This window comes from Parasteatoda tepidariorum, chromosome 10, assembly GCF_043381705.1.
Source record: "Parasteatoda tepidariorum isolate YZ-2023 chromosome 10, CAS_Ptep_4.0, whole genome shotgun sequence".
NCBI classification, from domain to species: Eukaryota; Metazoa; Arthropoda; class Arachnida; order Araneae; family Theridiidae; genus Parasteatoda; species Parasteatoda tepidariorum.
The window spans coordinates 64,663,044-64,685,436 of NC_092213.1; the positions used below are offsets into that span (position 1 = coordinate 64,663,044).

Sequence of the window (22,393 nt, forward strand, 5' to 3'; positions counted from 1 at the left end):
CTCTAGTGAGAAGTAAATTAACTACAACAACAAATTCTTTGAAAAATGGTAAATAATCAAAAAATCAGTATTGAACAACACTGCGAAATACCTTCTTGGGGGCTTTACGTTATTAAATTAGGCAAAAACGTTTTTTGCAGTTCATCACATCAAAATAGAAATTAACTCTTTTCGTCATTACTCACTTGGCAAGATGCTATTGCTCACAATCAACTCATAATTGTCCTATTTTATCTCTCTCAAGCAATTTTCTCCAATATGTATCTCTTTCGAGGAGCCTTAAAACACTTATTTTCACAGTATCGTTATTGGTATCAGTACTGCTCAATATTGGAACAGTTTTGATAATTACCAAATATATCAATAAAATACTTTATACAGTATCATTAGTATCAGTGGCGTTTATAGGCTTAGGTGAATCCCTCTACAAGTTTTATAAATGCGCACAGCAATAAACATAAAACAATTTAACAATTTTATTAATTTATTTAAAAATTTAAAATTATAATATGAACCTTTAGGTGTTTATAATCATTCAGTTTAATTCAATTTAGATTAATTTCTATATTTTAATTTAAACTATTTTATTTTACATTATTTTAATTTAAATTATTTTAATTTAAATTATTTTAATTTAAATTATTTTAATTTAAATTATTTTAATTTAAATTATTTTAATTTAAATTATATTTTAATATTAATTAATAAAAAATTTAATAATTGTGATGGAAATGCGAAATAAAGAAAAAGCATTAAATTGGAAAGGTGTAATCACTTAACAAATTGAATGAAATTTATCATAAAAATATGAGAAAATAACTCACTATCTTTCAATAGTTATATTCAAAGTTTACTTAAAGGTTATTTTTATAGGTAAAATTAATTAAAAATCTTATACATGAAAAAAAAAATGTTAGTAATTCATATAGTAGGATGCAACAATCTTTTTAAATTAAGGGCTGCGTGCCCAAGTATTTAAACATTATGATGGCAATTAAGATAATTTTCATGTAATCATCATTGTTTCAGATACTATTCCTTTTGTCAGTCAACTTAGTAATATATTTTCAAGAAATTAAATTCTTTTAAATATTATAATTCTTTTGTTTTATCATCTCAATTCTTTTAATTATTCCTTTTCTTATCAGTCGAATTTAGTAATATATTTGCATAAAATTAAATTCTTTTCAGTATTATGATTCCTTCAAAGTCGCAGAATACCAAAGTGATACTTTTCAAAATAAAATTTTTTCATTTTCTATTAAAAAATAGATTTATGAGGAAAAAGTATTACATAAAGAAAAAGTGAGGGTTTTTTATGGCATCACAAAAGTGCGTTTTAAAAGAAATTAACCGAAATGTTCTTAAGCTAAAATAAAAAATAAAAAAAAAAGATGAATATTTAATTGCACAATATAAATGTGAATGAAAGAAATTATATGGATCTAAAATCGATCAAACTAAAACAGCGCATTATAGCATATAAGAGTATATTTTTAAATTTAGGACATTTATATTTAGTGATTTCATAAGACTTTTAATGTATGTTAAGTCTTAAAATGGTTTCTTAAACCCTTTTATAAACTACAATAAATGAGAAGCAAATTTTAAAAACAATAAACAAATATCACATAATTATTTTTATTACGTAAAAATGAAATAACAGTCGATATCACACAAAATGTATAAATATAATTTTTACTTGTGTTGAAAAGTGCAGTTGGTGGTAATATTTGCTACAATTTTTTTTTTTTTTTTTTTTTTTTTTAAATAAAAATAAATGAACGTCTGATAAAGCAAAGTGATTGGGAATATTTCAAATAAAAAAACTTTTTCCGCTTGTACAAAGGAGGGAACAGAATACGTGAACAAATCATAACGACTTACTGTTTTAAGTTCTTATAAGCTATACTTATTTAACTTCCAAATTGTAGTCTTTATAAAATAATTTTAATCTTTTTAATTTTAATTGTCCAGTGTAACCAACGTTGTAGTTCATTTACGTTGCACTAGAGCTGCACAATGGGCTATTGGCAACGGTCTGGGAAACATCCATGAGGATGATCCGAAGACATGTCATCACAATTTTGATCCTCTGCAGAGGAGATGACGCCCCCACTTCAGTAACTCGACGACCTGCACGCGAAGTCGAGCACTTTACGGTAGAACAGTTTAACGAGGACCAATACCACACACCTTCGGTTTCTACGTAGACCAAGTGGTCACCCACCCGCACACTGACCGCAGCTAGTGATGCTTGGTTTCGGTGATCTGCTGAGAACCGTGTCTTAACGATCAGTTCACTGCGGGAGCCCAGTGTAACCAGCAGTTTTTTTAGTAGGTATGAATGGTGCTCTGACCTATAAATGGACACTCCCGATTGATGCTATTAATACATTTGGACTTTAATGTTATGAATGAAAGATAAAGCCCATAAGCGGCTTTCTATGTATCTAGACTCTAACTTATAGCCATTCATCCTGTGAAAGAAAGAAAACCAATCAAAAAGTTTAATCCTAGTTTACGTTAATAGATTTAGCTATACAAATATTAATTATTTGAATGTCTTTAAATCAATGAAATTTTATAGAGAATAATACAATACCAGTTTAAGTGCCAATTTTGCATTGCGATCTTAAAGTAATTTGTTTTTAGTAATCTTAATTTCGACTTGACTTCTGAAAATTATGTTTCACTAAATATTTCTAACTGTGAAAATTGAGATAGATGAGATACAGCTAAATAATTGTTGCTTAAATAAAAATTTTACTATTTTTGTTGTTTTCGGAAATGGAGAGTGTAAATTTGGAAGGGGGGAGAGGACCTGTTCATCAGTCCTGGGGCGACAGATACCCCTTTGCTATGTAAATATTTGAAGCCTCATGTTCAAAGATGACTGAAAAAACTAATTTGAGAAGTAATTCTTGCTTCCCAAACAAAGAATTAAGAGGCTAAATGGAGTAACCTGCTTCAAGGATCAATTGATAACGATACCAGTTAATGCAAACGATGATAATTTTAGCCAATCAAGTTAGTCTATGAAATTTAGAAGTCGTTCTGCCAAGCAATTGCCTTCTATCAAATGTTGTGTTGTGCCCTCTACTGGCTTTGATTGAGATGACAAATAATCAAATTTTAATAAGCATGACGTGTTTATTTTAAACTAGACAGATGAGCAGTAGCATTATTATTATTTGATGAAGTCTTTTCTATCAACATATTGCCGTGAGAATTTCATGTGGTATAGAAACGTCAGTTTTCTTGAAACTTTTTTTGCTTATTGAATAAAAACTTAAGTGCATATTTTTATTCCGAATCCCAGCCTTTGTTAAATTCCTTAAAATTCTTAAATATGTTCATTGATCATTTAATTTTTCTTTTTATTTCTAATGTATTAAATGTTTATCGTGAATAATTTTTTTAATAGATAAATTTTTTTTGTTCTTTACTTATATTTTGCAATTGCTATTTAATTTAATTTAATTGTAAATTATCTAGCATAAGGTAATATTGTTACTTTTTACTGTAAGGGTTTTGTTTTGATAGTTTCCCTTTGTGTGTTTTTTATAGTTATGCCTGAATTTTGCAAAAGCTAATTTTAAACTTTTGGTGTTTTATTAAATTTTTTTTTTCATTGAAAGTGTTCTGAATGCTCATTTATAAAGATATTAAAATTTGCCAATAAGTTATTGTGAAACCATGCAAGTGATAAATGTTTTAATCGGTCATAAATAAGCAGAGAAGTTGCACATTAAAGATTTAGAAAGAAAAAAAAAATCTTAAATGTTTTGCATTTGGATATATTTTTTTTTTTTTTTCGGGCAGGCCCTAAAATGTCTTTATAAATAAAACTTCTTTTTATAAAAAAAGCAGTTACTAATAATTAACTTTATTTAATATTTATTGCATATATATGTTAAAATACATTTTAGCTTTGTTATATCTGTTTCATGCACTGTTAGTTTGCATTCAAATATTTGTGTGCATCAGAGTTAGATAATTAACTTTTACCCTGTCTCTTATAATGGGGAGAAGAAATAAAAAATTTTAGGCTATGTTTTAAGGGATATTATCATATTGTATCTGTTTGTTGCATCTACAAAAAATATTTTAAACCTGCTATAAATAAAAAAGAATTATATATTGAGGTTTGTCCGAGAATGGCTACAAGTCATACCCTTGGAATTTGTTTTCTTCTGGGACATGTTTTTTTTATTATATAGATTTTTGTGGGTCATTGCTTTTAAGTTCCAAAACTTGGTGATTATTTTGGTATTGATGCCGATACAGATCTTCCAAAATTTGGACATATTTTCCTTTCATGTTTGTTAGATTTTACATATATTTATTTTATTTTACAATTAAGTTCTCTGTTATACCGAAGCACAGCAGTGCATGTGCATGGAACAGCAATAAACAAAGGTATATACGTTTGTTTATTGTTGTTCTGTGCACTCGTAGTGTGTCTACCACTACAAAAATAAAATTTAATTCACTAGTATGTAAGACATGTTAACTAGATTCTATGTTGGGGTACCTGTTCATAGATGAAGGTTGACATTGTTGATAACAATTCTCCCCACATTGGTCGCCTTTGGACGTGTTGTGAACATGCCTACCTTGACAAATACTCACATTTCAATATGAACACGCCTATCTTGACAGTAAGACTCACTTCGATTTGATTACTTCGATGGATGGTAAACAGTTGAGTTGCTACTTGTAACTGCGACATTGTCCACCTCCTTGCATTGTTGCTACTCGGTGTCTATCACACACAACGTAAAATGTATACACTCAACTGCTAAAGGCAACATAGGAGCGACCATGATCGTGAACTTAATGCAGCTCACACGATCAGCACTTAGAAGTAGGGTGATCTTAATACAGCTCTACCAGCTTCTCACAAAACAGCAATGTATCAACTAGTAGTAACCGTTCATTGAATTCTATCACAGCTATAATTCTGGTGGGCGAGTACTGTAGTTTGTTTACCACTACAAAATTCCAATTCACTAGTATATAAGACAAGTTAACTCTATTCTATGTTGGGGTACCTTTTCATAGATGAAGGTTGACATTGTCGATAACTGTCCCCACACTCTGTTAGTTTTCTTTGAAATGTTTTTGTATGTCTGTGTTAGTCAGATAATATTTTGTCACCTTGTATATTGTGTAGGTATCTGATATTAATATCTTGATTGACCGCGAGATTGGAAGGAAGTTTTAAGCTAAACTTTGATGTCTTTTTCCTCTCTTTTTAACTTTGATTATTAGTTAAAAATTCTATATGCGACTATTTATTGATTTGCAGAAGGAGTTTAATATTTAAATGGCTTTTCTTATTAAATTAGGTCTAGAATAAGTTAAATATTATAGTAGATATATTTCAATTTCGGTATCCTTTTTCGCATTTGTTAAGGAGCCAAAATGTTTTTGTTCTTGCAAAAAATTTAAAAAAAAAAAACTGATTGACTGTAGTGGCTGCAAACTTTATCCTTTCCCTGTAGTTAACCTCTTCTGCGATGTTTCTTTTTTAGTTTTTCTCATGCCTTTGCCTAGTTCTTTCCAAGATTTAGCAGTTATCTTTCCATAGATGTAAATCTTCATTTATGTAAATCTTCATTTATGTAAATCTTCATTTATAATGTCTTACTTATTTATTGCCCTTACTGTTTGACTAATAGACCTTTTTTTCTTTGAATTTAGAATAATTCAAAATGTTTATTGTGGATTGGATGACTGGAGTTCTTAACTTCTTAGGTAAGTGTTGATAAGATTTAATGCCTATTGTTATTTTCTTCAATGCTTCACTGTAAGCAAAGTTTTAATTTTTATAACGGGTGGATGAAGTTGAGAATTGCGTGATTTTTATTCAAAAGTAAATTATATAATATCTGTGTATACTTTTTATGAAAAGGGCTACTAGAAGCAAAACTAATTTTGCTTTTGTAGACTATGATGATCATAATGAATTCAATTTTTGTACCATTTTATAATTTAATTATTTTTAATATTAAATATTATTAACTTAATAGTAATAAGAACAATATCAATTTGTTTTGTACTAAAAGGCAACATACAATAAATTATATTTGATTTTTAGAAAGTATTGCATACTATTATCAAAGTCTGATGGTCTTTAAAACATTTCAAAGCGTTTTAGAACGTTTGATGCTCTTTTTTAAAAAATGTAAACTGTAGCTGACTTTTAGTGTTCATAGTAAGAAAATTCATTTTAATATTCTTTATGCTGTTTATAATTATTGAATTTTTAAACATTTGCTTTGAAAATGCTGTTCAAGGAATTTTCATTAAAAAATTTATTAAAATTTTTTGGCACATTAAATGGTCATAACATAATTAGAAAGAACTTATTTTAATTTTTAAAGTGTGACATTCTTCAACCAATTTTAATTTTTTTATTAATAACTTTTGATTTCAAGCATGCCTGCTAGACAAGCCATTGTTAAATATAAGTTTTTAAATGTAAGAATATTACAATTATATTGTTCTTAGCTTAAGGTTAAAGTGACAATTAATTTTAATACATATATATTTTTTTAAAGTAAGCTACCATGAGTGTATTTCTCAATATTTGTGCCATTGCTGGAAGGTTAAAACAATATTTCTTGAATGTTCTCTTTTGCACAACATAAAAGTAAATTGATTTATGCTATAATGCAACTATGTTCCAATTTTGAACCTATTTGAGGCACTCTAGTTAAGAAATTAAATTTATGTAAAGCTTTGTGGCCTTTCAGTCCTAAAAATAATTATTAAATTGGTAAATTGTTAGGTCAAAGAGCTTATTTGTCTTATGATGTCTCAAAATCAGAAAAAGAAAATATTTGGTTTAGTAAAATTTTAATTTTTTCGAAGGATTTTTTTTAACTTTGTTATTTAGATAGTTAAAAAGTTTTATAAGAAATGTATGTTTTTGTAATTTTATAATTTATTTCAATTGTATTTTTAGGCTTATGGAAAAAGAGTGGTAAGCTGTTATTTTTAGGCTTAGATAATGCAGGAAAAACAACTCTTTTACACATGCTTAAAGATGATCGCATGGCTCAACATGTACCAACTCTTCACCCAAGTATGCACTTTTCATTTGTTTGATTAGTTTTTTTTTCATTTTAAAAATGTTTTATATTTCTTTAATTTATTTTTTTTAAAAGTTTCTTTATTAAAAATAGATGATTAAAATTAATATAATAGAATTAATTTTAATTTTCTAATTAAAAGTTTAAGTTAATTAATTTTAATTAATTTTAATTAATTTATAATTAATAGACAAAAAATGACTTAGTAAATCATTCTCCCCTTCTCAAAATAGGATGAATAGAAGCAAACGTTGAATTTAAAGAGTTTTGCAATGATTGAAAACATCTTTTCACTCTTTTTGGGATTATTTATTAAGAATAATGTAGTGTTTGACTAAGTGGTTTTTAGGGTAAAGCAAGCAAAGCATTTGCCCAAGGTCTCCACATTTTTAGGATATTCAAATTTCAATATTTCTAAATGTTTTCATTTTTTAAAAAAAATTTTAATATCATAAACTTGAAATTGTTCTCTGTTATTTGAATCATTAGATAATTTAAGCATATAAGCTATTCATTTTAATCAAAATCACAGAAATGGGAAGAGATATATTTAAACATTTTTAGATTATTTTAATGGGTTTCTTAAATGCAAAATTTTTAATTTCTGAAAGTCCCAATCCTGATATATTATTGATAAAAATTAATGTTTAAGATATTAGGAAAATAAAAAAAAAAGAAAAAAAAATAAAGAATGTTAAATTGTTATTCTTAAGAATGCATCACAAATTTAGTCTAGAGGCTTACTGTAGTAAGTGAATATTTAGTAGATGTTGTAATTTGTTTTCTCAGACACCTTCCAATGTCCAAGATTTTGGATCTGTGCTGCAAAATTACTGTACAATTAAATTTTTTTTTAATGCTGTTTATAACTAATCATTTAGAGTTTTATTAAAATTGTTATACTTTAGAAGTAACATTGCAAGTAATTATTAAGGAATGTTGGATAAATAGGTCTGAGGTAATTGTAAAGATATGATAAATTAAGTCTGAAATGTATGATCAGTTGGCCATTTTATTAATTTTGTTATAGGGATCTTAAAGCTGTCTCATGTACTAAAATTTATAATTTGAGAGTAGTAAAAATGTTTTATTCTATTTTATCTTTACTGATATGTCGAATTTTTTTCATTATTACTTCTCGGCGATACAAAAAAAAAAAAGGAACAACTTGCAGAATATTCACTTATTTAATGATTAAAAATGAAACTATTTTTTTTATGTTATATATTCTGCACTCAATTCTTGTATTTATAATCGAAATATATGTTGAAATTTTTCTAAAAGTGTTCATCTGAAAAACACCGAAATATCTAACACACCGAATCGGAAGAAACTTTTATCCTAGCAAAATTTTAATAAATTTATGCTTCCCTTTAATTTAAAAAGTTTTGTAAATATTTGTTTTACATAAGTTCAGTCAGAAATTATTAAATTATAAATTTAGTGTGTTTAAACAAAATTGCAGTTTTCATTCTTAAATAAACATTGATTGCATTTTCATTACTTATTATGGCGTTCTTTGAATATGTTCCTTATTATTTAATATTATGCAAATGTTATAAATAATAATTTTCAAAATCACTCGGAGAATGTTTGTTGATCTATTTTAATAAATTACTTTGAAAAATACTTCAACTCTCTAAAATTTAAATCCATTGACAAATTTTTACGACATGTATAAAAAATTGTTCTAAATTTCCAATTTAAAAAACGAGAAATGTCAAGTCAAAAACTCAGGGATAGCTAGATGGAGAGGCGTTCATTGATTGGATAAAACATTGTTGTTTTGATAAGATTTTAAATCATCAAAAGTTACTTAGAAACTTTGTTGATACTTTATTGTTTTGCTATTTTAAAATGCAGTTATAATGAGTTATTTTTATTTCTAATTAATTAATTTTAAATTTTTAGCATCTGAAGAATTATCAATAGGAAGTATGAGATTTACTACTTTTGACTTGGGTGGACATAGCCAAGGTTTGTTTCATTCAAGTGCTGTTTTTATAATATTTTAATTTTTGTATCTTTAAGCAATATTTCTCAGTAAAATATGTTAAGTCGGACTTCTATATAACGAACTTCCATTTTGCGCATTGCTCTATTTCGAGGAACCAAAAACATTTTGGAAATTTCTTTGTAAAATAGCTTCCAAATAGCAAAGTGAATTTTTTATTTAACAAACATTTCTTTGCGACCCACTTCCCTTCTTTCCCAAAATATTGTAGAACATTTCAAACTTGTTAACGCATTTTATAGGGGAAATGACCTTGAATTGATTTTCGCAGCCACTTAACTTTTAGAGAAATCAATAAAATCCCTTTTTCTTTGCATTTCATACAGGAATTCATGCTAAAAATCAATTTACGAGAAACCATAACAGAAATTTCTAAAGCATGGAACTGAGATGTTACAGATCTTACTATTCGTAACAGTTTTTCTGAAGCTGGATTCTTAGTCAGCTCGGAGAATTCGGAAGTGCAAAGGATTAGGATGATATTCCTCTAGAAGAACTTAAAAAAATCTGGGTACAGCTAAGAGAGAACCACAAAATTAATGATGTACTGATTAATGATTTTCTGTTTATTGATTCTGCAGCTACAATCACAGAAACATTAACTGAATCTGATATTTTGGACAGTGTGAAAAATAAAAACAATACAGCATTAAATTGTGAGGAAGATGACGACTGTGTTTTATCGTGATTCTTAGTCAGTTCGGAGAATTCGGAAAGTGCAAAGGATTAGGATTATATTCCTTTAGAAGAACTTAAAAAAATGTGGGTACAGCTAAGAGAGAACCACAAAATTAATGATGATGTACTGATTAATGATTCTCTTTTTATTGATTCTCTTTTTATTGATTCTGAAGCTACAATCACAGAAACATTAACTGAATCTGATATTTTGGACAGTGTGAAAAATTAAAACAATACAGCATTAAATTGTGAGGAAGATGAAGACTGTGTTTTGTACACACACAAGTAAACCTAGACACAAAGAAACAAGAGCACCACACTTCACGACGACATGGGCTGTATTTATTAAAAAAAGAGAAGTAAAAATGTATATATATTTTAACAGCGCCATCTATTATTAAGTAACAAGGCAAGGCGCTAACAGACGGATGTGATGGAGAGATCACCGAACCTTCGTATGATGAAATTTTGAAATCATTTGACACAATTCGATAGTAGATAATAATTTACAAGATAAGGGTGAATCAATTGCTTTTTTAATTATGTCTAGTGTTTATAAATTTAAAACCTGTTTTGTGCTTAAGTATTTCAAATGGGGATTTTCTATTTAGCGAATTTTTCATATAAGAAACTTTTTATCGGGATTTAGCTATTTCGTTACATGGAGGTCTGACTGTATTTTTATTATTTAATAATATAGTTTGCTTAGAATACTCACAAGGAATAAAAAAAATATGCATTTAAATAATATATATATATATTTAAAAAATTGGTTGAATATCAATACTGTTCCTTGTCTCCAATACTCATTTCCAAAATTTTAAGTAATTTACTATTGTATAAAAGTATTTCAGAGATAAATACATACATATTCTGATATGGAATGACTGTTTACTCGAATATGCATAATCATAGTGCTTAGAACAATTTGTATGTTTTGTTCTACACTTTTTGTATTTGTTCCTAATGTTTGTGCATGGTCTTTTGTGATGGTCTCTGTGGGGTTTCTTCTTATAGTAAAACATATTATTGGTATTTTCTTCTGTAAAGTTTTAATGATATCATTCTTAGCTTGAAATAAATCATGTATTCTTTATAATTTTTATATATATTTTTGTTTTCAGCTCGCAGGGTGTGGAAAGATTATTTCCCTGCTGTTGATGCTATTGTTTTTCTAATTGATGCAGAAGACAGAGAAAGGTTTCCAGAATCTCTGGTTGAATTAAATGTATATTGATTTGTTTTATTTCCTTTTCTTAGAAATTTAATTTATTGCAATTAATATTGCAGTGGTTTCCAACTCACCTTGACTCATTCCCCATTAAAAAACTCAAAAGCATTTATGCATTGTATTTAGTCAGTGTTAGATTTTTCTTAACATGTTTTAAAATGTAAACAAAGGCAAAGAAAATTTTGAACAAATTTATTATTATTTTTTTAAAGTTTGCAAGTTATTTAAGCAAAATAAATTAAAAATTCAGATGGTTTGACTTCCTAGAAAAGGATGTTTCTACACAAAAATTTCAGACTTCTGTCTTAAATTTAAATTTTGAAACTTTTGCTAAATCCTGTTAACAAGACATTTACATGCATGTGATTCTTCCCAATTTTGAATGTTTTGAAGTCAGCGGAATCCTCTAGTGTTGAGATTTTAATGTAAAACATAGATTTCCATATTTACTTGATTTAAAAGTTACATGTTGGCTTTCATATTCACATGGTTAAAAAAATCGTGCACCTCGATTAATATTAACGCAAATTTAAAGTTGAATATCATGAGTTGTATTTTTGAGTTTTTAAAATCTAATATGGTAATTCATAATTGGGCGATTTTAATAATCTCTTGATATTTTTCATTGGTAGATAATTTAAGTATTGGTCTTATTTCTAAAAAATTATGTTAAACATGAAACAAGTATGGTATATAAATGGATGTTGAGTTTTTACACATGAAATTTTCTGGGTGTTTCTCTTTGTATCACAATCACCTATGTCCCAGCTGAGCCCCCTGAAAGCATTTCTTTCTTTTAGTATAATTTAGTGACAGGTTAGTTTTAGTCGCCCTATCTCCTTCTTAGCACCTGGAGCCATGGTCGGCACCATTAGTGTTGCGTCATTCTGAGAATGTGCCCAACTCGTGTTCATTTGTGTTTAACTGTTGATTTTGTGTTTTTACTGTTCATTTATTTGGAGTTAAATACTTTAGTTGGACAGTAAATTTTTAAGATTTTTCTATTGTATTTTATTTGAAATGTGTTGATTTCCTTTTGTCAATTTCAAGATACTGTTGCCATACAATAGAACTGCCATTATTGTTGAGCTGAAAATTTGTAGCTATAATTTTCTTAACTTAGCTTTGACTTTCTGATCAAAACATCTATTAAAATTTTGCTGCTGTTTCTTAAAACTCCTGACTAAAATAAATGCACTAATCTTACAGCTAAATCAAGGTTGAATAAGTTTAAATTAACAGTCAACTCAATTAGATATAAATTTACGTGTGAAAGATGCCATCAACTGAATTTTTTTTAAACAAAACTTTCATTGCTTATACTCACAAGCATTTTGAAACATTTTTATTGCCAATGAACTTGGAAACATTTTCTCTTCAAAATGAATAACTTACGCTACACCTGTTGTTCAGTGAAATGAATAAGTTAATAAAGTATGTTGTGAATTAGTTCATACCAGACTTGTTATTGCCAAGAAAGGCACAGATTTAAGTTATTTAAAAGTTGATAATAACAATTTTATAACTACTATTGAAATTAGTATGTCACACAAAAGTTTTTAAAAATTATGACAGTATAATAAAAGGAATATTTTCCTGAATGTTAGTTCTGCACTATTTAGAACTGTAAATTGTTTAATATGAATATTAAAAGAAGATAATCTTAAAAAATAATAAGTTCAAATGATGATAGAAACATTGGAAAAGGAAAGTTAGTGTAGATTAGTGAAAGTTGAAAATTAAGAAGATTGACATAAAGATTGAGTTAAAAGGAACTAGTTGTAGGCTTTATATAGGACAGAACAGAAAGAATGATAAAAGTTACTGTTGCTTATAATATCTGAAAGAACTGATCATGTGCAAAATTTGAAAACAATATTGAGACCTATTGTGTGTGAGTCTAGAACTCAATTCCAACCTTAAAGATAAATTCTAATTGGATACTTGTGTTATCGAAATAAATTAAATCTGGTATAGTAGAATTAGTAAATTTAATAACAGAAATGACTTGAACCTGTGAATTTTTTTGGGGGGGGGGGAAAGTGTCTGAAAATTAAATGTTTTTCAATTTTACTATAGTTTCAAATGCCAATTGTTTATTTGAGAGTTAATTGAAAAGTTTTTTCTTTTGTTTTAAAAATTGTTTTAAGATAAAATTCAGATAGTGTATAGGACAATAGATTTGTAACTAAAATGTTTGGAAAATGTAAATTACCCTAAAAGTTTAAATTCGAATACTACTTCTGTCCTGTATTTGTACTATCAATACAAATGAAAACAATCCCCTGATGGAACTTTCTGCAACTCTGGTATGCTGTTGACCAAATTTTTGGGACTAATTTCTCTTCAAACATGTCTTTAATATAGAAATCTATTTTAAGAGTGGCTTGAAGTTTTTCAATATATTAAAGCTACTGACGAATTTCTTAGTCTTAACACCTAATTCTGGGAAGTATTCCAGACTTTTCATTTTCTGAAAATACTGCCAGATTTGCAGGAAGTCAATCTAACATCGATTTTCCTTTTAACATAAAAATTTTCCCCTAGTTTGAAACCACTGGAATGTTGAATTTTTGTTTTCAAATTAGTTTGAAAAAAAAAAAATTTCTTTGGTATTTCATATTTGGAATTTCTTTGGTATTTGGAATTTCATGTTTTATGAGTTTCTAGCTGTGTGCATTGAAAGCAAGTTAAATCTCCTAAAAATGTTTCTTTTATGTCAGTGTTTACAAATAAATTTGTTTAATATTTACTCAACTCAGCCCTATCTTTAAAAAAAAGTAATATATTATGTCATCGCTTAATCAGAATTTGGCACGATGTTAACTGGGGCTATTCTAGAAATATTTTAATTTTTTTCTGGCAAAATTTGCTCAATTCAATTACTTCATAAAATTTTTGGCTTTAAAAATACTTTTTAAAAGTAATTTAATTAAAATAGAAATTCTATATAATCCAAATCAGTTTTCATTAGTTGGAATTAAAATATCAAACTTTTAAAAAATCTAAAAGCAGATACAAGTACAATATTAAATAACCAATAAAATTACTAATTTTATATTCTGTTCCTTTCTTTAAATCTATGGCGATACTGCCTTTTAATCAAATAAAATCCAAAACTGTTTTCCTAATATTTTTAAAGGTATTGTACTGTTAAATGATTAACTATCGTCAAAAGTTGGTAAATGCAAGACAATGAGAAAATCAAAATTGAAAATTTAACTTCTAATTCAAGCAGGATAGTGAGAGCCTGCAAGGAAAGGTTTAGTGCCATAAATACTTTGTTTTAGTTCTTAAGTATAATCTTGAATTGTTTAAAATAATGTATAGATGTATTTCTTTTTTCACTTTCTAGAGTCTTTTAACAGATGAGCAACTTTCAAACTGTCCAGTGTTAATTCTGGGTAATAAAATTGACAAGCCTGGTGCAGCAAGTGAAGATGAAATGAGAGCTTATTTTAATTTATATGGACAGACTACTGGAAAAGTATGTATTTTGAAACTTTTTTAAAAATCACATTTATTCCTTCATTTTTATTGTATAGAAATATCTATTCATAAAAGCTTGCATATAGAATTTATTTTGTTTTAAAAAGTTTACTAATTTAGGGGATCAAAAATGCATCAGGTTCTTTAAGTAGTCTTTGTTTCAATGGATCTTGACATTAACTAAGTCATAGGAAACAGTTTTTTTCTCCAAAGTTCAGTATTATAAGTACATTGCTTTGATTTTATGAAGATATCTATAAGAATTTATTCTTATCCATTTGTATCTTGCATATAGAATTGAGTTTACATCAAAATGCTAACTGTTTCAGAAGATTAAATGTGCATTAGGTTTCTTCTGTTTAACTGGTTCTTTATATCAACAGGGTCATAATATTTTTCTAAATTAACTACATTGCTCTGATTTTATAAAAATTTCGATTTACAAGAATTTGTTCTCAACCATTTGTATTTTGTTGCTTTAAAGAGTTGAATATTTTATTAGATTAAAAGAGTATTAGACTCCTTCTAACCAGTTTTTATTTAACTGCATCTTATAGAGAAGAATAAGTAATAGAAATTAAAGTGAAAAAGTAAAAAATAACGTAAAAATTAGAAATTAAAATGCTGTAAATAGTTATAAAAAGAATACGCTGTTCAGTAGCAAACACAGGATACATATTAATTATCATAGTTACAAGGTCAGAAGTGTCAAATCTAGTCAGACAACTTAAATGCAATTGTATAATTTTCCCCATATTCTTAGCTTCTACAATAGGAAGCATTTTACCCAATGTATAAATGGATAGTAATGAAGACTATACATTGGGTAACACATTGGGTAAAATGCTTCCCATTTGTTTTGCTTTTTGTCATTTTCTATTCATTTGGTTTTTGTTACTGTTACAAAAAAAGTAGAATGTTGCCAACATTTATTAAAGTGCTTCAGGTTGTGGTTGGCATTAACAAATTTATAATATAGGCACAGGCAAAGATATTGTTTTACCTGTTTTACCTTACTAACAAAAGTGGGGCTTTTATTGCATAGAAGCCAGAACATTTCCAGCCAGGTAAAACATTTTCTTTGTTTTGTCTGAGGTACCATTTGTTTTATAGTGAAAGTTGTCCTCAGATTTTCTAATTTGAAAAAGTTGTCCCAAAATTTTAGCTTTTGTCCTAATTTTTGTAAAAAATATGAATTTTTTTCATTTAAAACAAAATTAATAATTCCGGTGTTCATAGTTGTCTCCATATACCTGATTTTTGTGTGCGATCAGAACATCCCATTTTCTGCAAAAAAAAAAAAAAAGAAAAAGAAAAGTGTATTTTAAAATCTATTTGAAGAGTCAAAAAATGGATTTTGGATCGAACACCTTTTTAATTTAATAAAAATCACAAGACTTGTTGGCTCAAACTTTGGGACCGTCCACTAATTACATGCATAGTTCAAAACATGTAACCTTACCCACAGGATTGAGATTTTTGTAAATTCAATCATTTTAGGAAAAAGAATACTCAATTAAAAATTCTAAAATATCAAATTTATATGGCAAGGAATTCAGTGGTTAGATACTTATTTATTAATTTCAGCAAATGCTGTAAGAATTATTGTAGGGTTAAGTAGTTTCATAATTGATTCAACTAGAGCACAATTTATAAAAAAAAATAACCTTAATTTATTGAACCACTATTGAGGAGGTCAAAGTTTAAAGTACCAACCTGTTTGATTGTGCTAAGAAACAAAGAAATAGTCAATTGAATATTAGAAATACTTTCAAATTTCCTCTATCAATCAAGCAAGTTTAGATTTTTTCAGTCCAGTTTTAATCAGTTATTCTTTGGATTTTGATACTTTTGTTTTTTTTTCTTGCTTTATGCCTGATTGTTTACTTTCTGACAAGCATTCTAAAAATACATACTTAGGATGGTGGTTAAAGTTATTTAGTTCTTACCCTACTTATTGCTTGCTCAGTGTCCCACAGTGGACTAATTGTAAAGATACGGGTCCCAGTAGAACACCGGAGTCAAGCACCACTGGGTGCAGTTAGTTAGCGGGTGGGTGACCACTTTGATCAGTCTGCAAAGGGACCGAGGGTGTGGGGTATTGGTCCTTGTTAAACTGTTATACCATAAAGTGCTAGACTTCGTGCGCAGGTAGTCTGGCTATCAAAAGAGGGGAGCCATCCCATCCCTTCTGCAGAGGATCAAAATTGTGATGGCATATCTTCGGATCATCCTCAGGGATGTTTCCCAGACCGTTGCCAATAGCCCATTGTGCACTTCTAGTGTGAAGTAAACAAAGTACCAACCTATCTTGCTTGCTCAGTAAAAGTTATTTAGTTTTGTCTACATTATTTTATAACTGAACTAGCCCACATTATTTTATAGCTCAACTTTGTTTTGTTTTCCTAAATAGTGTAATTCTTTTTCAGAGTAAAATCCCAAGATCAGAAATACCAGGCCGTCCATTAGAATTGTTTATGTGCAGTGTACTAAAAAAGCAGGGTTATGGTGAAGGATTTCGCTGGTTAGCTGAATACATATAAAACTGACTTGAGTTTTAAAATCTGTTTAAAGGGAAAAGAATGTTCATTTTATTTAATTGGTCCACATATTTTATTTCTTCAGCATCTGATATATAAGCATGTTCCAGTATACCTATTCAGAAGTTGCATTTAAAACTTTTCGGCATTCCATCTATTACATTTGATAAATATTGTACTTGAAAGGAAATTTTATGCTTGATAAAATCTTGTATTTGTTAACAAGTAATTTTTCATGTTGTATTTATATATCTGGGTCAAACTCCTCTATTTATTTATTTATTTGTTTGGATTTTATTCAAATTGTTTTTTTTTTTTTTAAATATAGTTCAAACATTTGCTGTAATTTTAAATGTTATAGTATTGCGAAACTAATCATGAATATGTTGAAATAAAGACACTTATTTGTATGTTTTTAGCCTTTTTTTTTTAATCACTTAACATTGAACAGCTTTTTCATATGGCAGGAAATGGGAAAATGTGAGTAAAATGAGAAGTTTGGAAGCTAGCATTAGAGTTGCTTTTTAGTTGATAAATGCTGTAGTTTACAGAGCATTAAGATAATATTTCTGTTTAATTTATGGCATCTGCTTGTGAAATTTTTATTTTATATTGTAAAGTTGTTATTTAATATGAAAGTAAAGTAAAACATTGTAAATAAACTATAACAAATTTTATTTATGCTGAATGAAATAAAATAAAATTTTGGAATGTCTTATATCGTCCTGGGTTCATAGATTGAAATAGGTAATGCAAGTGCAATGACGATTTAACACCCATCAACAATGTTTTAATATAATATTCTACTCCATTCCTTATATATTCTTTTTTTATTCATTTGAAACTTACGAATTAAAAACAAAACTCTATATTTTCTTAAACTAATGTTGAATGCAATGAGCTCGTTATTTAAAGATAAAAACTGGTATAATTATTTCATGATTACTTTTTATCATTTAATGATGAAAAGCAAATTGGATAGTGTTATAGTATTGGGGATCACTGTGATAAATAATATAATGTATGTGGGATTGCTGTGATAGATAATATAAGACTTTGAATTTTTAATTACGAGGTTAATTATTTTTAAGGATTAAGTGGTACCTAACATAAAGGTATTCTTAATATACACATTAATAATAATTAACGTATAATAATTATCATTCCTTTCATATAGGAATTTCTATATCAATAAAAAGGAGGGGAATAGGGCTTTGGTAGGCATTTAACAGACAGGAACTTTTATTTTCAAATTTTTACTCCTTGCTAAGTCAACTTTTTATGACAGGATGTTTTTATTAAAAAGGTAAGTAATGTTATTAACAGGGTGCATAGCGTTTTTAAAAAGTGCTTATTTTTGATTTACATTTTTAAAAGCCTTTAAGGGTGTTTTTTTTAAATTCAGGGTTTATAAAAGTGTTTTCTATCTTTTAAAAAAAATTTTTTTTCTTTGCTGTGTCGATTGTCGCTCCAAATTACAAAAACTGAATGATTTTCACAATTTTCTCTGCACTTTTTTTTAAAAGCTAGTTATTTTATCATGATTATGTGAAGTTTGTGAAAATATTATTGATTTTACGTTCATAAATTAAGAATAATAAGAACGATAAAATAAGAACGATCGAAAAAAATAGTTTTTATTACTACTATTTTTTTGGAAAGCGATTAAATATATTTTTTGAGTTCTTAAAAAGTACTTAAAAGGTGCTAATTTTTTGTTGAAAAATCTGGCTACGCCCCTTGTATTAACACGATTTTATGATTTATGTTCATCTTGGTTAAGCAAATCGTCTGTATTCTTCAGAAAATATTTGTAATGAAATCTTTCATATATATATGAAATTATGTGGCTAATTTTTAATTTTAACTGATAGCCAATATTCACTTAATTTAAATGTAAACGTATAACTACTTTTTAAATGGAAGCATTGTTCATGTGGCTTCAGTATTGAAATTCAGGGGTTAATGTGCGGAATACAAACGGAATTTAATATTTTAAAATATGTTACTTTTACAATTGATATATTGTGGATTCTAACTTTTTCATTAAAGATATCACCCATATACTATGTTTTGTTTTTATAAGTGCCTATCCTATATACATCTTCATTTTATTTATTTTAATATTATTATTATTATAAATCTCCATCTACAGAAATTTAAACATCACACAACTCTCTCGATCGTTGCTAATTTCAGATTTAGAGGATTAATTCAAAATATCACATACTCATTTATCAATAATTAAATGAACTTTCAGATAAGTAGAAGTTTTTAATATCAGGATTAAATAGAAATGTTTCTAGCAAATTTTCAAACATTTCACATTAAGAAGTAGATCAAGCTACATAAAGAGAAAATCTCTAATACATTTTAAATATGTATGTAAATATCTGAACTTAATTTATGTTGAACAGGGGCATTATGTTGAGCACAATTTAATATAGCGGAGATTAATGAATTTGTCCACTTATGCATTTTCTCTAGTCTTTTATTAAAACATTTCTCTTTATTTGCTGTTTGAGTCTTATTTTTACATCCTATTCATAGTTTTACTCTGCAATTTTATTCTTATATATTGGATTGTGCCGTAATGATTATTACGCCAGTGTAGCATCAAAACTTGCATGGATTTTATTAATTCTGTATACTTGTGATATGTTTCTGTTTCTTACGTACCGCTCACCTGGGAAGTCATGGAAAATCATGAATTTCAGTATTGAACAAAATTCGTCATGAAATGTCATGATTTTAACTATTTTTTAAAAAAAAATCATGGAAAGTCATTGATTTAGGTCTCCGAAAAATCTAATTTTTAAAATGGAATTTACCCCCCAAACCCCAATTTCACAGTGTTCCGAATATCTGAATTTGTAACAAAATCCTCACTCAGTCATATTTTATTAAAATATAAAATGTTTTTATCCTGTTCTTTAAAAATTATGGTGTTCTTTAAAAAAATGAAAGAAAAAACATAATTTCTAGAGCGAATTATCTTTTAAACTTCTGTGATTTCAGAATTTTTATTATTATTTACTTTTTTGATTTTATCAATTTAAAATTCTAGCTGAAGCAAGCCTGTCATTAGCAATTTTTTTTTTAAATTCCGAAATGAGAACAGAAAAATCAGGACTATTTTTTTCCTTTTTGATGAACAAGAAAAGTATATTTAGAATATAATTCTGCAGAAAAAAACGGAAAAAAAAATTTGCTTTTGTATTTTTTCCAGCTATTTTATTGTTTCAAGTTTTTTTTACGCTGTTTTTTAAATTTAAAATCTATTAATATGAAGATGAAGAGTATAACAGTTTTGGTTGTACCTATCATTTCAATTAATGTTATTATAATGCTTTTTTAAATTTATTGTTGTGTTTTTGTTGGAGAAAATAGTAAGTTCGTTAAGTCATGAAAAGTTCTTGGAATTAGTCATGGAAAGTCATGAACTTGAAAATCTGAAATGTAGCAGGTACCCTGTAACTTACTATTCACACATTTTTCTTTTTAATATTCTTTCATTAGTAATGTTACGTAAAGTATAAACAAAATACTTTTCCAAAGTAATTTTTCTAACATTTTGTCGAGGCTTTGATACTTTTGTAATTATTTTATCAACTTTCCTTTTATACCTATCGTAAAGTTCTTGACTTTGTGCACAGGTTGTTGGGCTAACAAAGCAAGGGAGCCACCTCCTCTGCAAAGGATCAAACTTGCGATTTGTATGTCTTCGGATCATCCTCAGGGATGTTTCCCACACTTTTGCCACTATCCCATTGTGCAACTTTAGTACCTACCTATTTCTTATAAATGAGTGTGAATTATTATTTTAGATGCATGTGAAAAGAAGAAAAAAATGCACTAGGGTAAAGAAAATTGAATAAGGTTTTATTTTGCATAGAATTTGAAGCAAAGTACTGAAATTTATACTTTGATTATTTATTTTACATAGAAGTTCTTGAGAAAAAATACAATATAAGGAAAAAGGGATCCAATATTTTACAAGGGATTTTATGAGAGTAATTAATTCAATGAAACTTTCGCTGAAGAAACATTCGTTCATAAATATCAAATTTTATTCTCAGCTTTTCGAATTCTTTCAATTACGTTATGAAAAATTTTTTAATCTTTTTTTATTTTTTATTAATATTTATAGTGGCAAGTATATTTAAAACTATGCTTATATTATGCAATTTTATTGTAATTTAGATACACGTTTAACTGGAAAGTAAATGAAAACTCTTATTTTTCACTGCTTTTAAATTACATACTGCTTATTTTTGTAAATGAGTGTTCTTACTCTGTGTTTCAGAAAATTTTGCTTAAGAAATCAGGCTCAATAGACATAGCATAATTTTGTATAGCTTACCATCATTGTATGGAATGCCGGCATAGTATAAAATGCTTGGTGTTTTTAGGTAAAGTATGAAATAGAATTATTATATTTACTTTGCTTAGTCATTGTACTGAATGTCTGTAGGTTTTTCTTTAGTCATTCTGTAAAATGCCTAAGCAAGGTTTAAAATGTTAATAATTTTATACTTATCTCGACAATTCTAAGCATTTTATACAAGTCTATGCTTTCTATAGAATACCAGATACCATATATTGACGGTAACATATTCAATTAAATATCCCATTTAAAACAAAAACACATTTTTAAGCTTCTGGGAGAGATAATTTCCCATATTTGTTGTAGACAAATCGGAATATTTTGAATTTTTTTTATTATTATTTGAAATCAGACTAATGTCTTTTGAAATATCAAGTAAGACCTATCAAAGTAAGATTTTCTTAAAAGCATAACCTGATGGAAACAAGGATTATCATCTGATGCTGATACTTATGCACTGTTTACATTTTTTTTCTCTTCATATGGATTCCATTTGCAATCTAAGAATTTTTCGGTTTGTAGAAAATTTCCTCGATTAATAAATTTTGATATTGAATTTACACGTTTTCTTAATCCTGTTTACGCTTTTTATTTATAATTTCAGGAATTATTTTTGTTAAATGGTTGCTAATGCCGTAGCTTTATGTTACTAAAAAATGCAGCCAATATTTAAAATCAATTCTTGCTGATTGAACAGGTCATTATTGTTCATTAGCTTGTGCTGTGAGAAATTCATATGGATCTTAAATTGAAAATTCGGAAATGTTACTGCATTTTTATTCGCCGAATAATAGGTTTTAATATTTTTATAATCTGGATTTCCAATTTGTTTAAAAACTTTAAAAAAAAGAAGAAAAAAAAAACAATTATAGGCTGTCCAATTTTGTTATTCGTTGGAAATTTCTAGAGCTTACAGCTAGATTCTCAATAGTAGTGCTACTCGTAATT

At 27.5% G+C, this 22,393-nt stretch overlaps 1 protein-coding gene across 4 annotated transcripts; it reads left to right on the forward strand.

Moving 5' to 3' along the window:
• The first annotated feature begins 2,833 nt into the window (after nt 1–2,833).
• Nucleotides 2,834–17,468, forward strand: LOC107436516 (Secretion-associated Ras-related 1). Of its 4 annotated transcripts, none has more exons than XM_016048264.3 (7): nt 2,834–3,251; nt 5,710–5,763; nt 6,977–7,096; nt 9,015–9,080; nt 10,923–11,026; nt 14,385–14,516; nt 16,948–17,468. In XM_016048264.3, exons 2-7 carry the CDS (start codon nt 5,721–5,723, stop codon nt 17,059–17,061), a joined length of 579 nt encoding a protein of 192 aa, XP_015903750.1. In that variant the 5' UTR covers nt 2,834–3,251; nt 5,710–5,720; the 3' UTR covers nt 17,062–17,468. The 4 variants fall into 4 exon arrangements, with proteins under 4 accessions (XP_015903750.1, XP_015903751.1, XP_015903752.1 ...); XM_016048265.3 differs by having other exon boundaries at nt 3,085–3,241; XM_016048266.4 differs by having other exon boundaries at nt 3,173–3,263.
• Nucleotides 17,469–22,393: the final 4,925 nt, after the last annotated feature.

Excerpts from the sequence above, each read along its gene's own strand:
- LOC107436516 (XM_016048264.3), top strand. The coding sequence starts at position 5,721 with ATGTTTATTGTGGATTGGATGACTGGAGTTCTTAACTTCTTAG. Across the intron at positions 5,764-6,976 it reads TGGAGTTCTTAACTTCTTAG|GCTTATGGAAAAAGAGTGGT; the intron begins GTAAGTGTTGAT and ends TTGTATTTTTAG. Across the intron at positions 14,517-16,947 it reads ATGGACAGACTACTGGAAAA|AGTAAAATCCCAAGATCAGA; the intron begins GTATGTATTTTG and ends ATTCTTTTTCAG.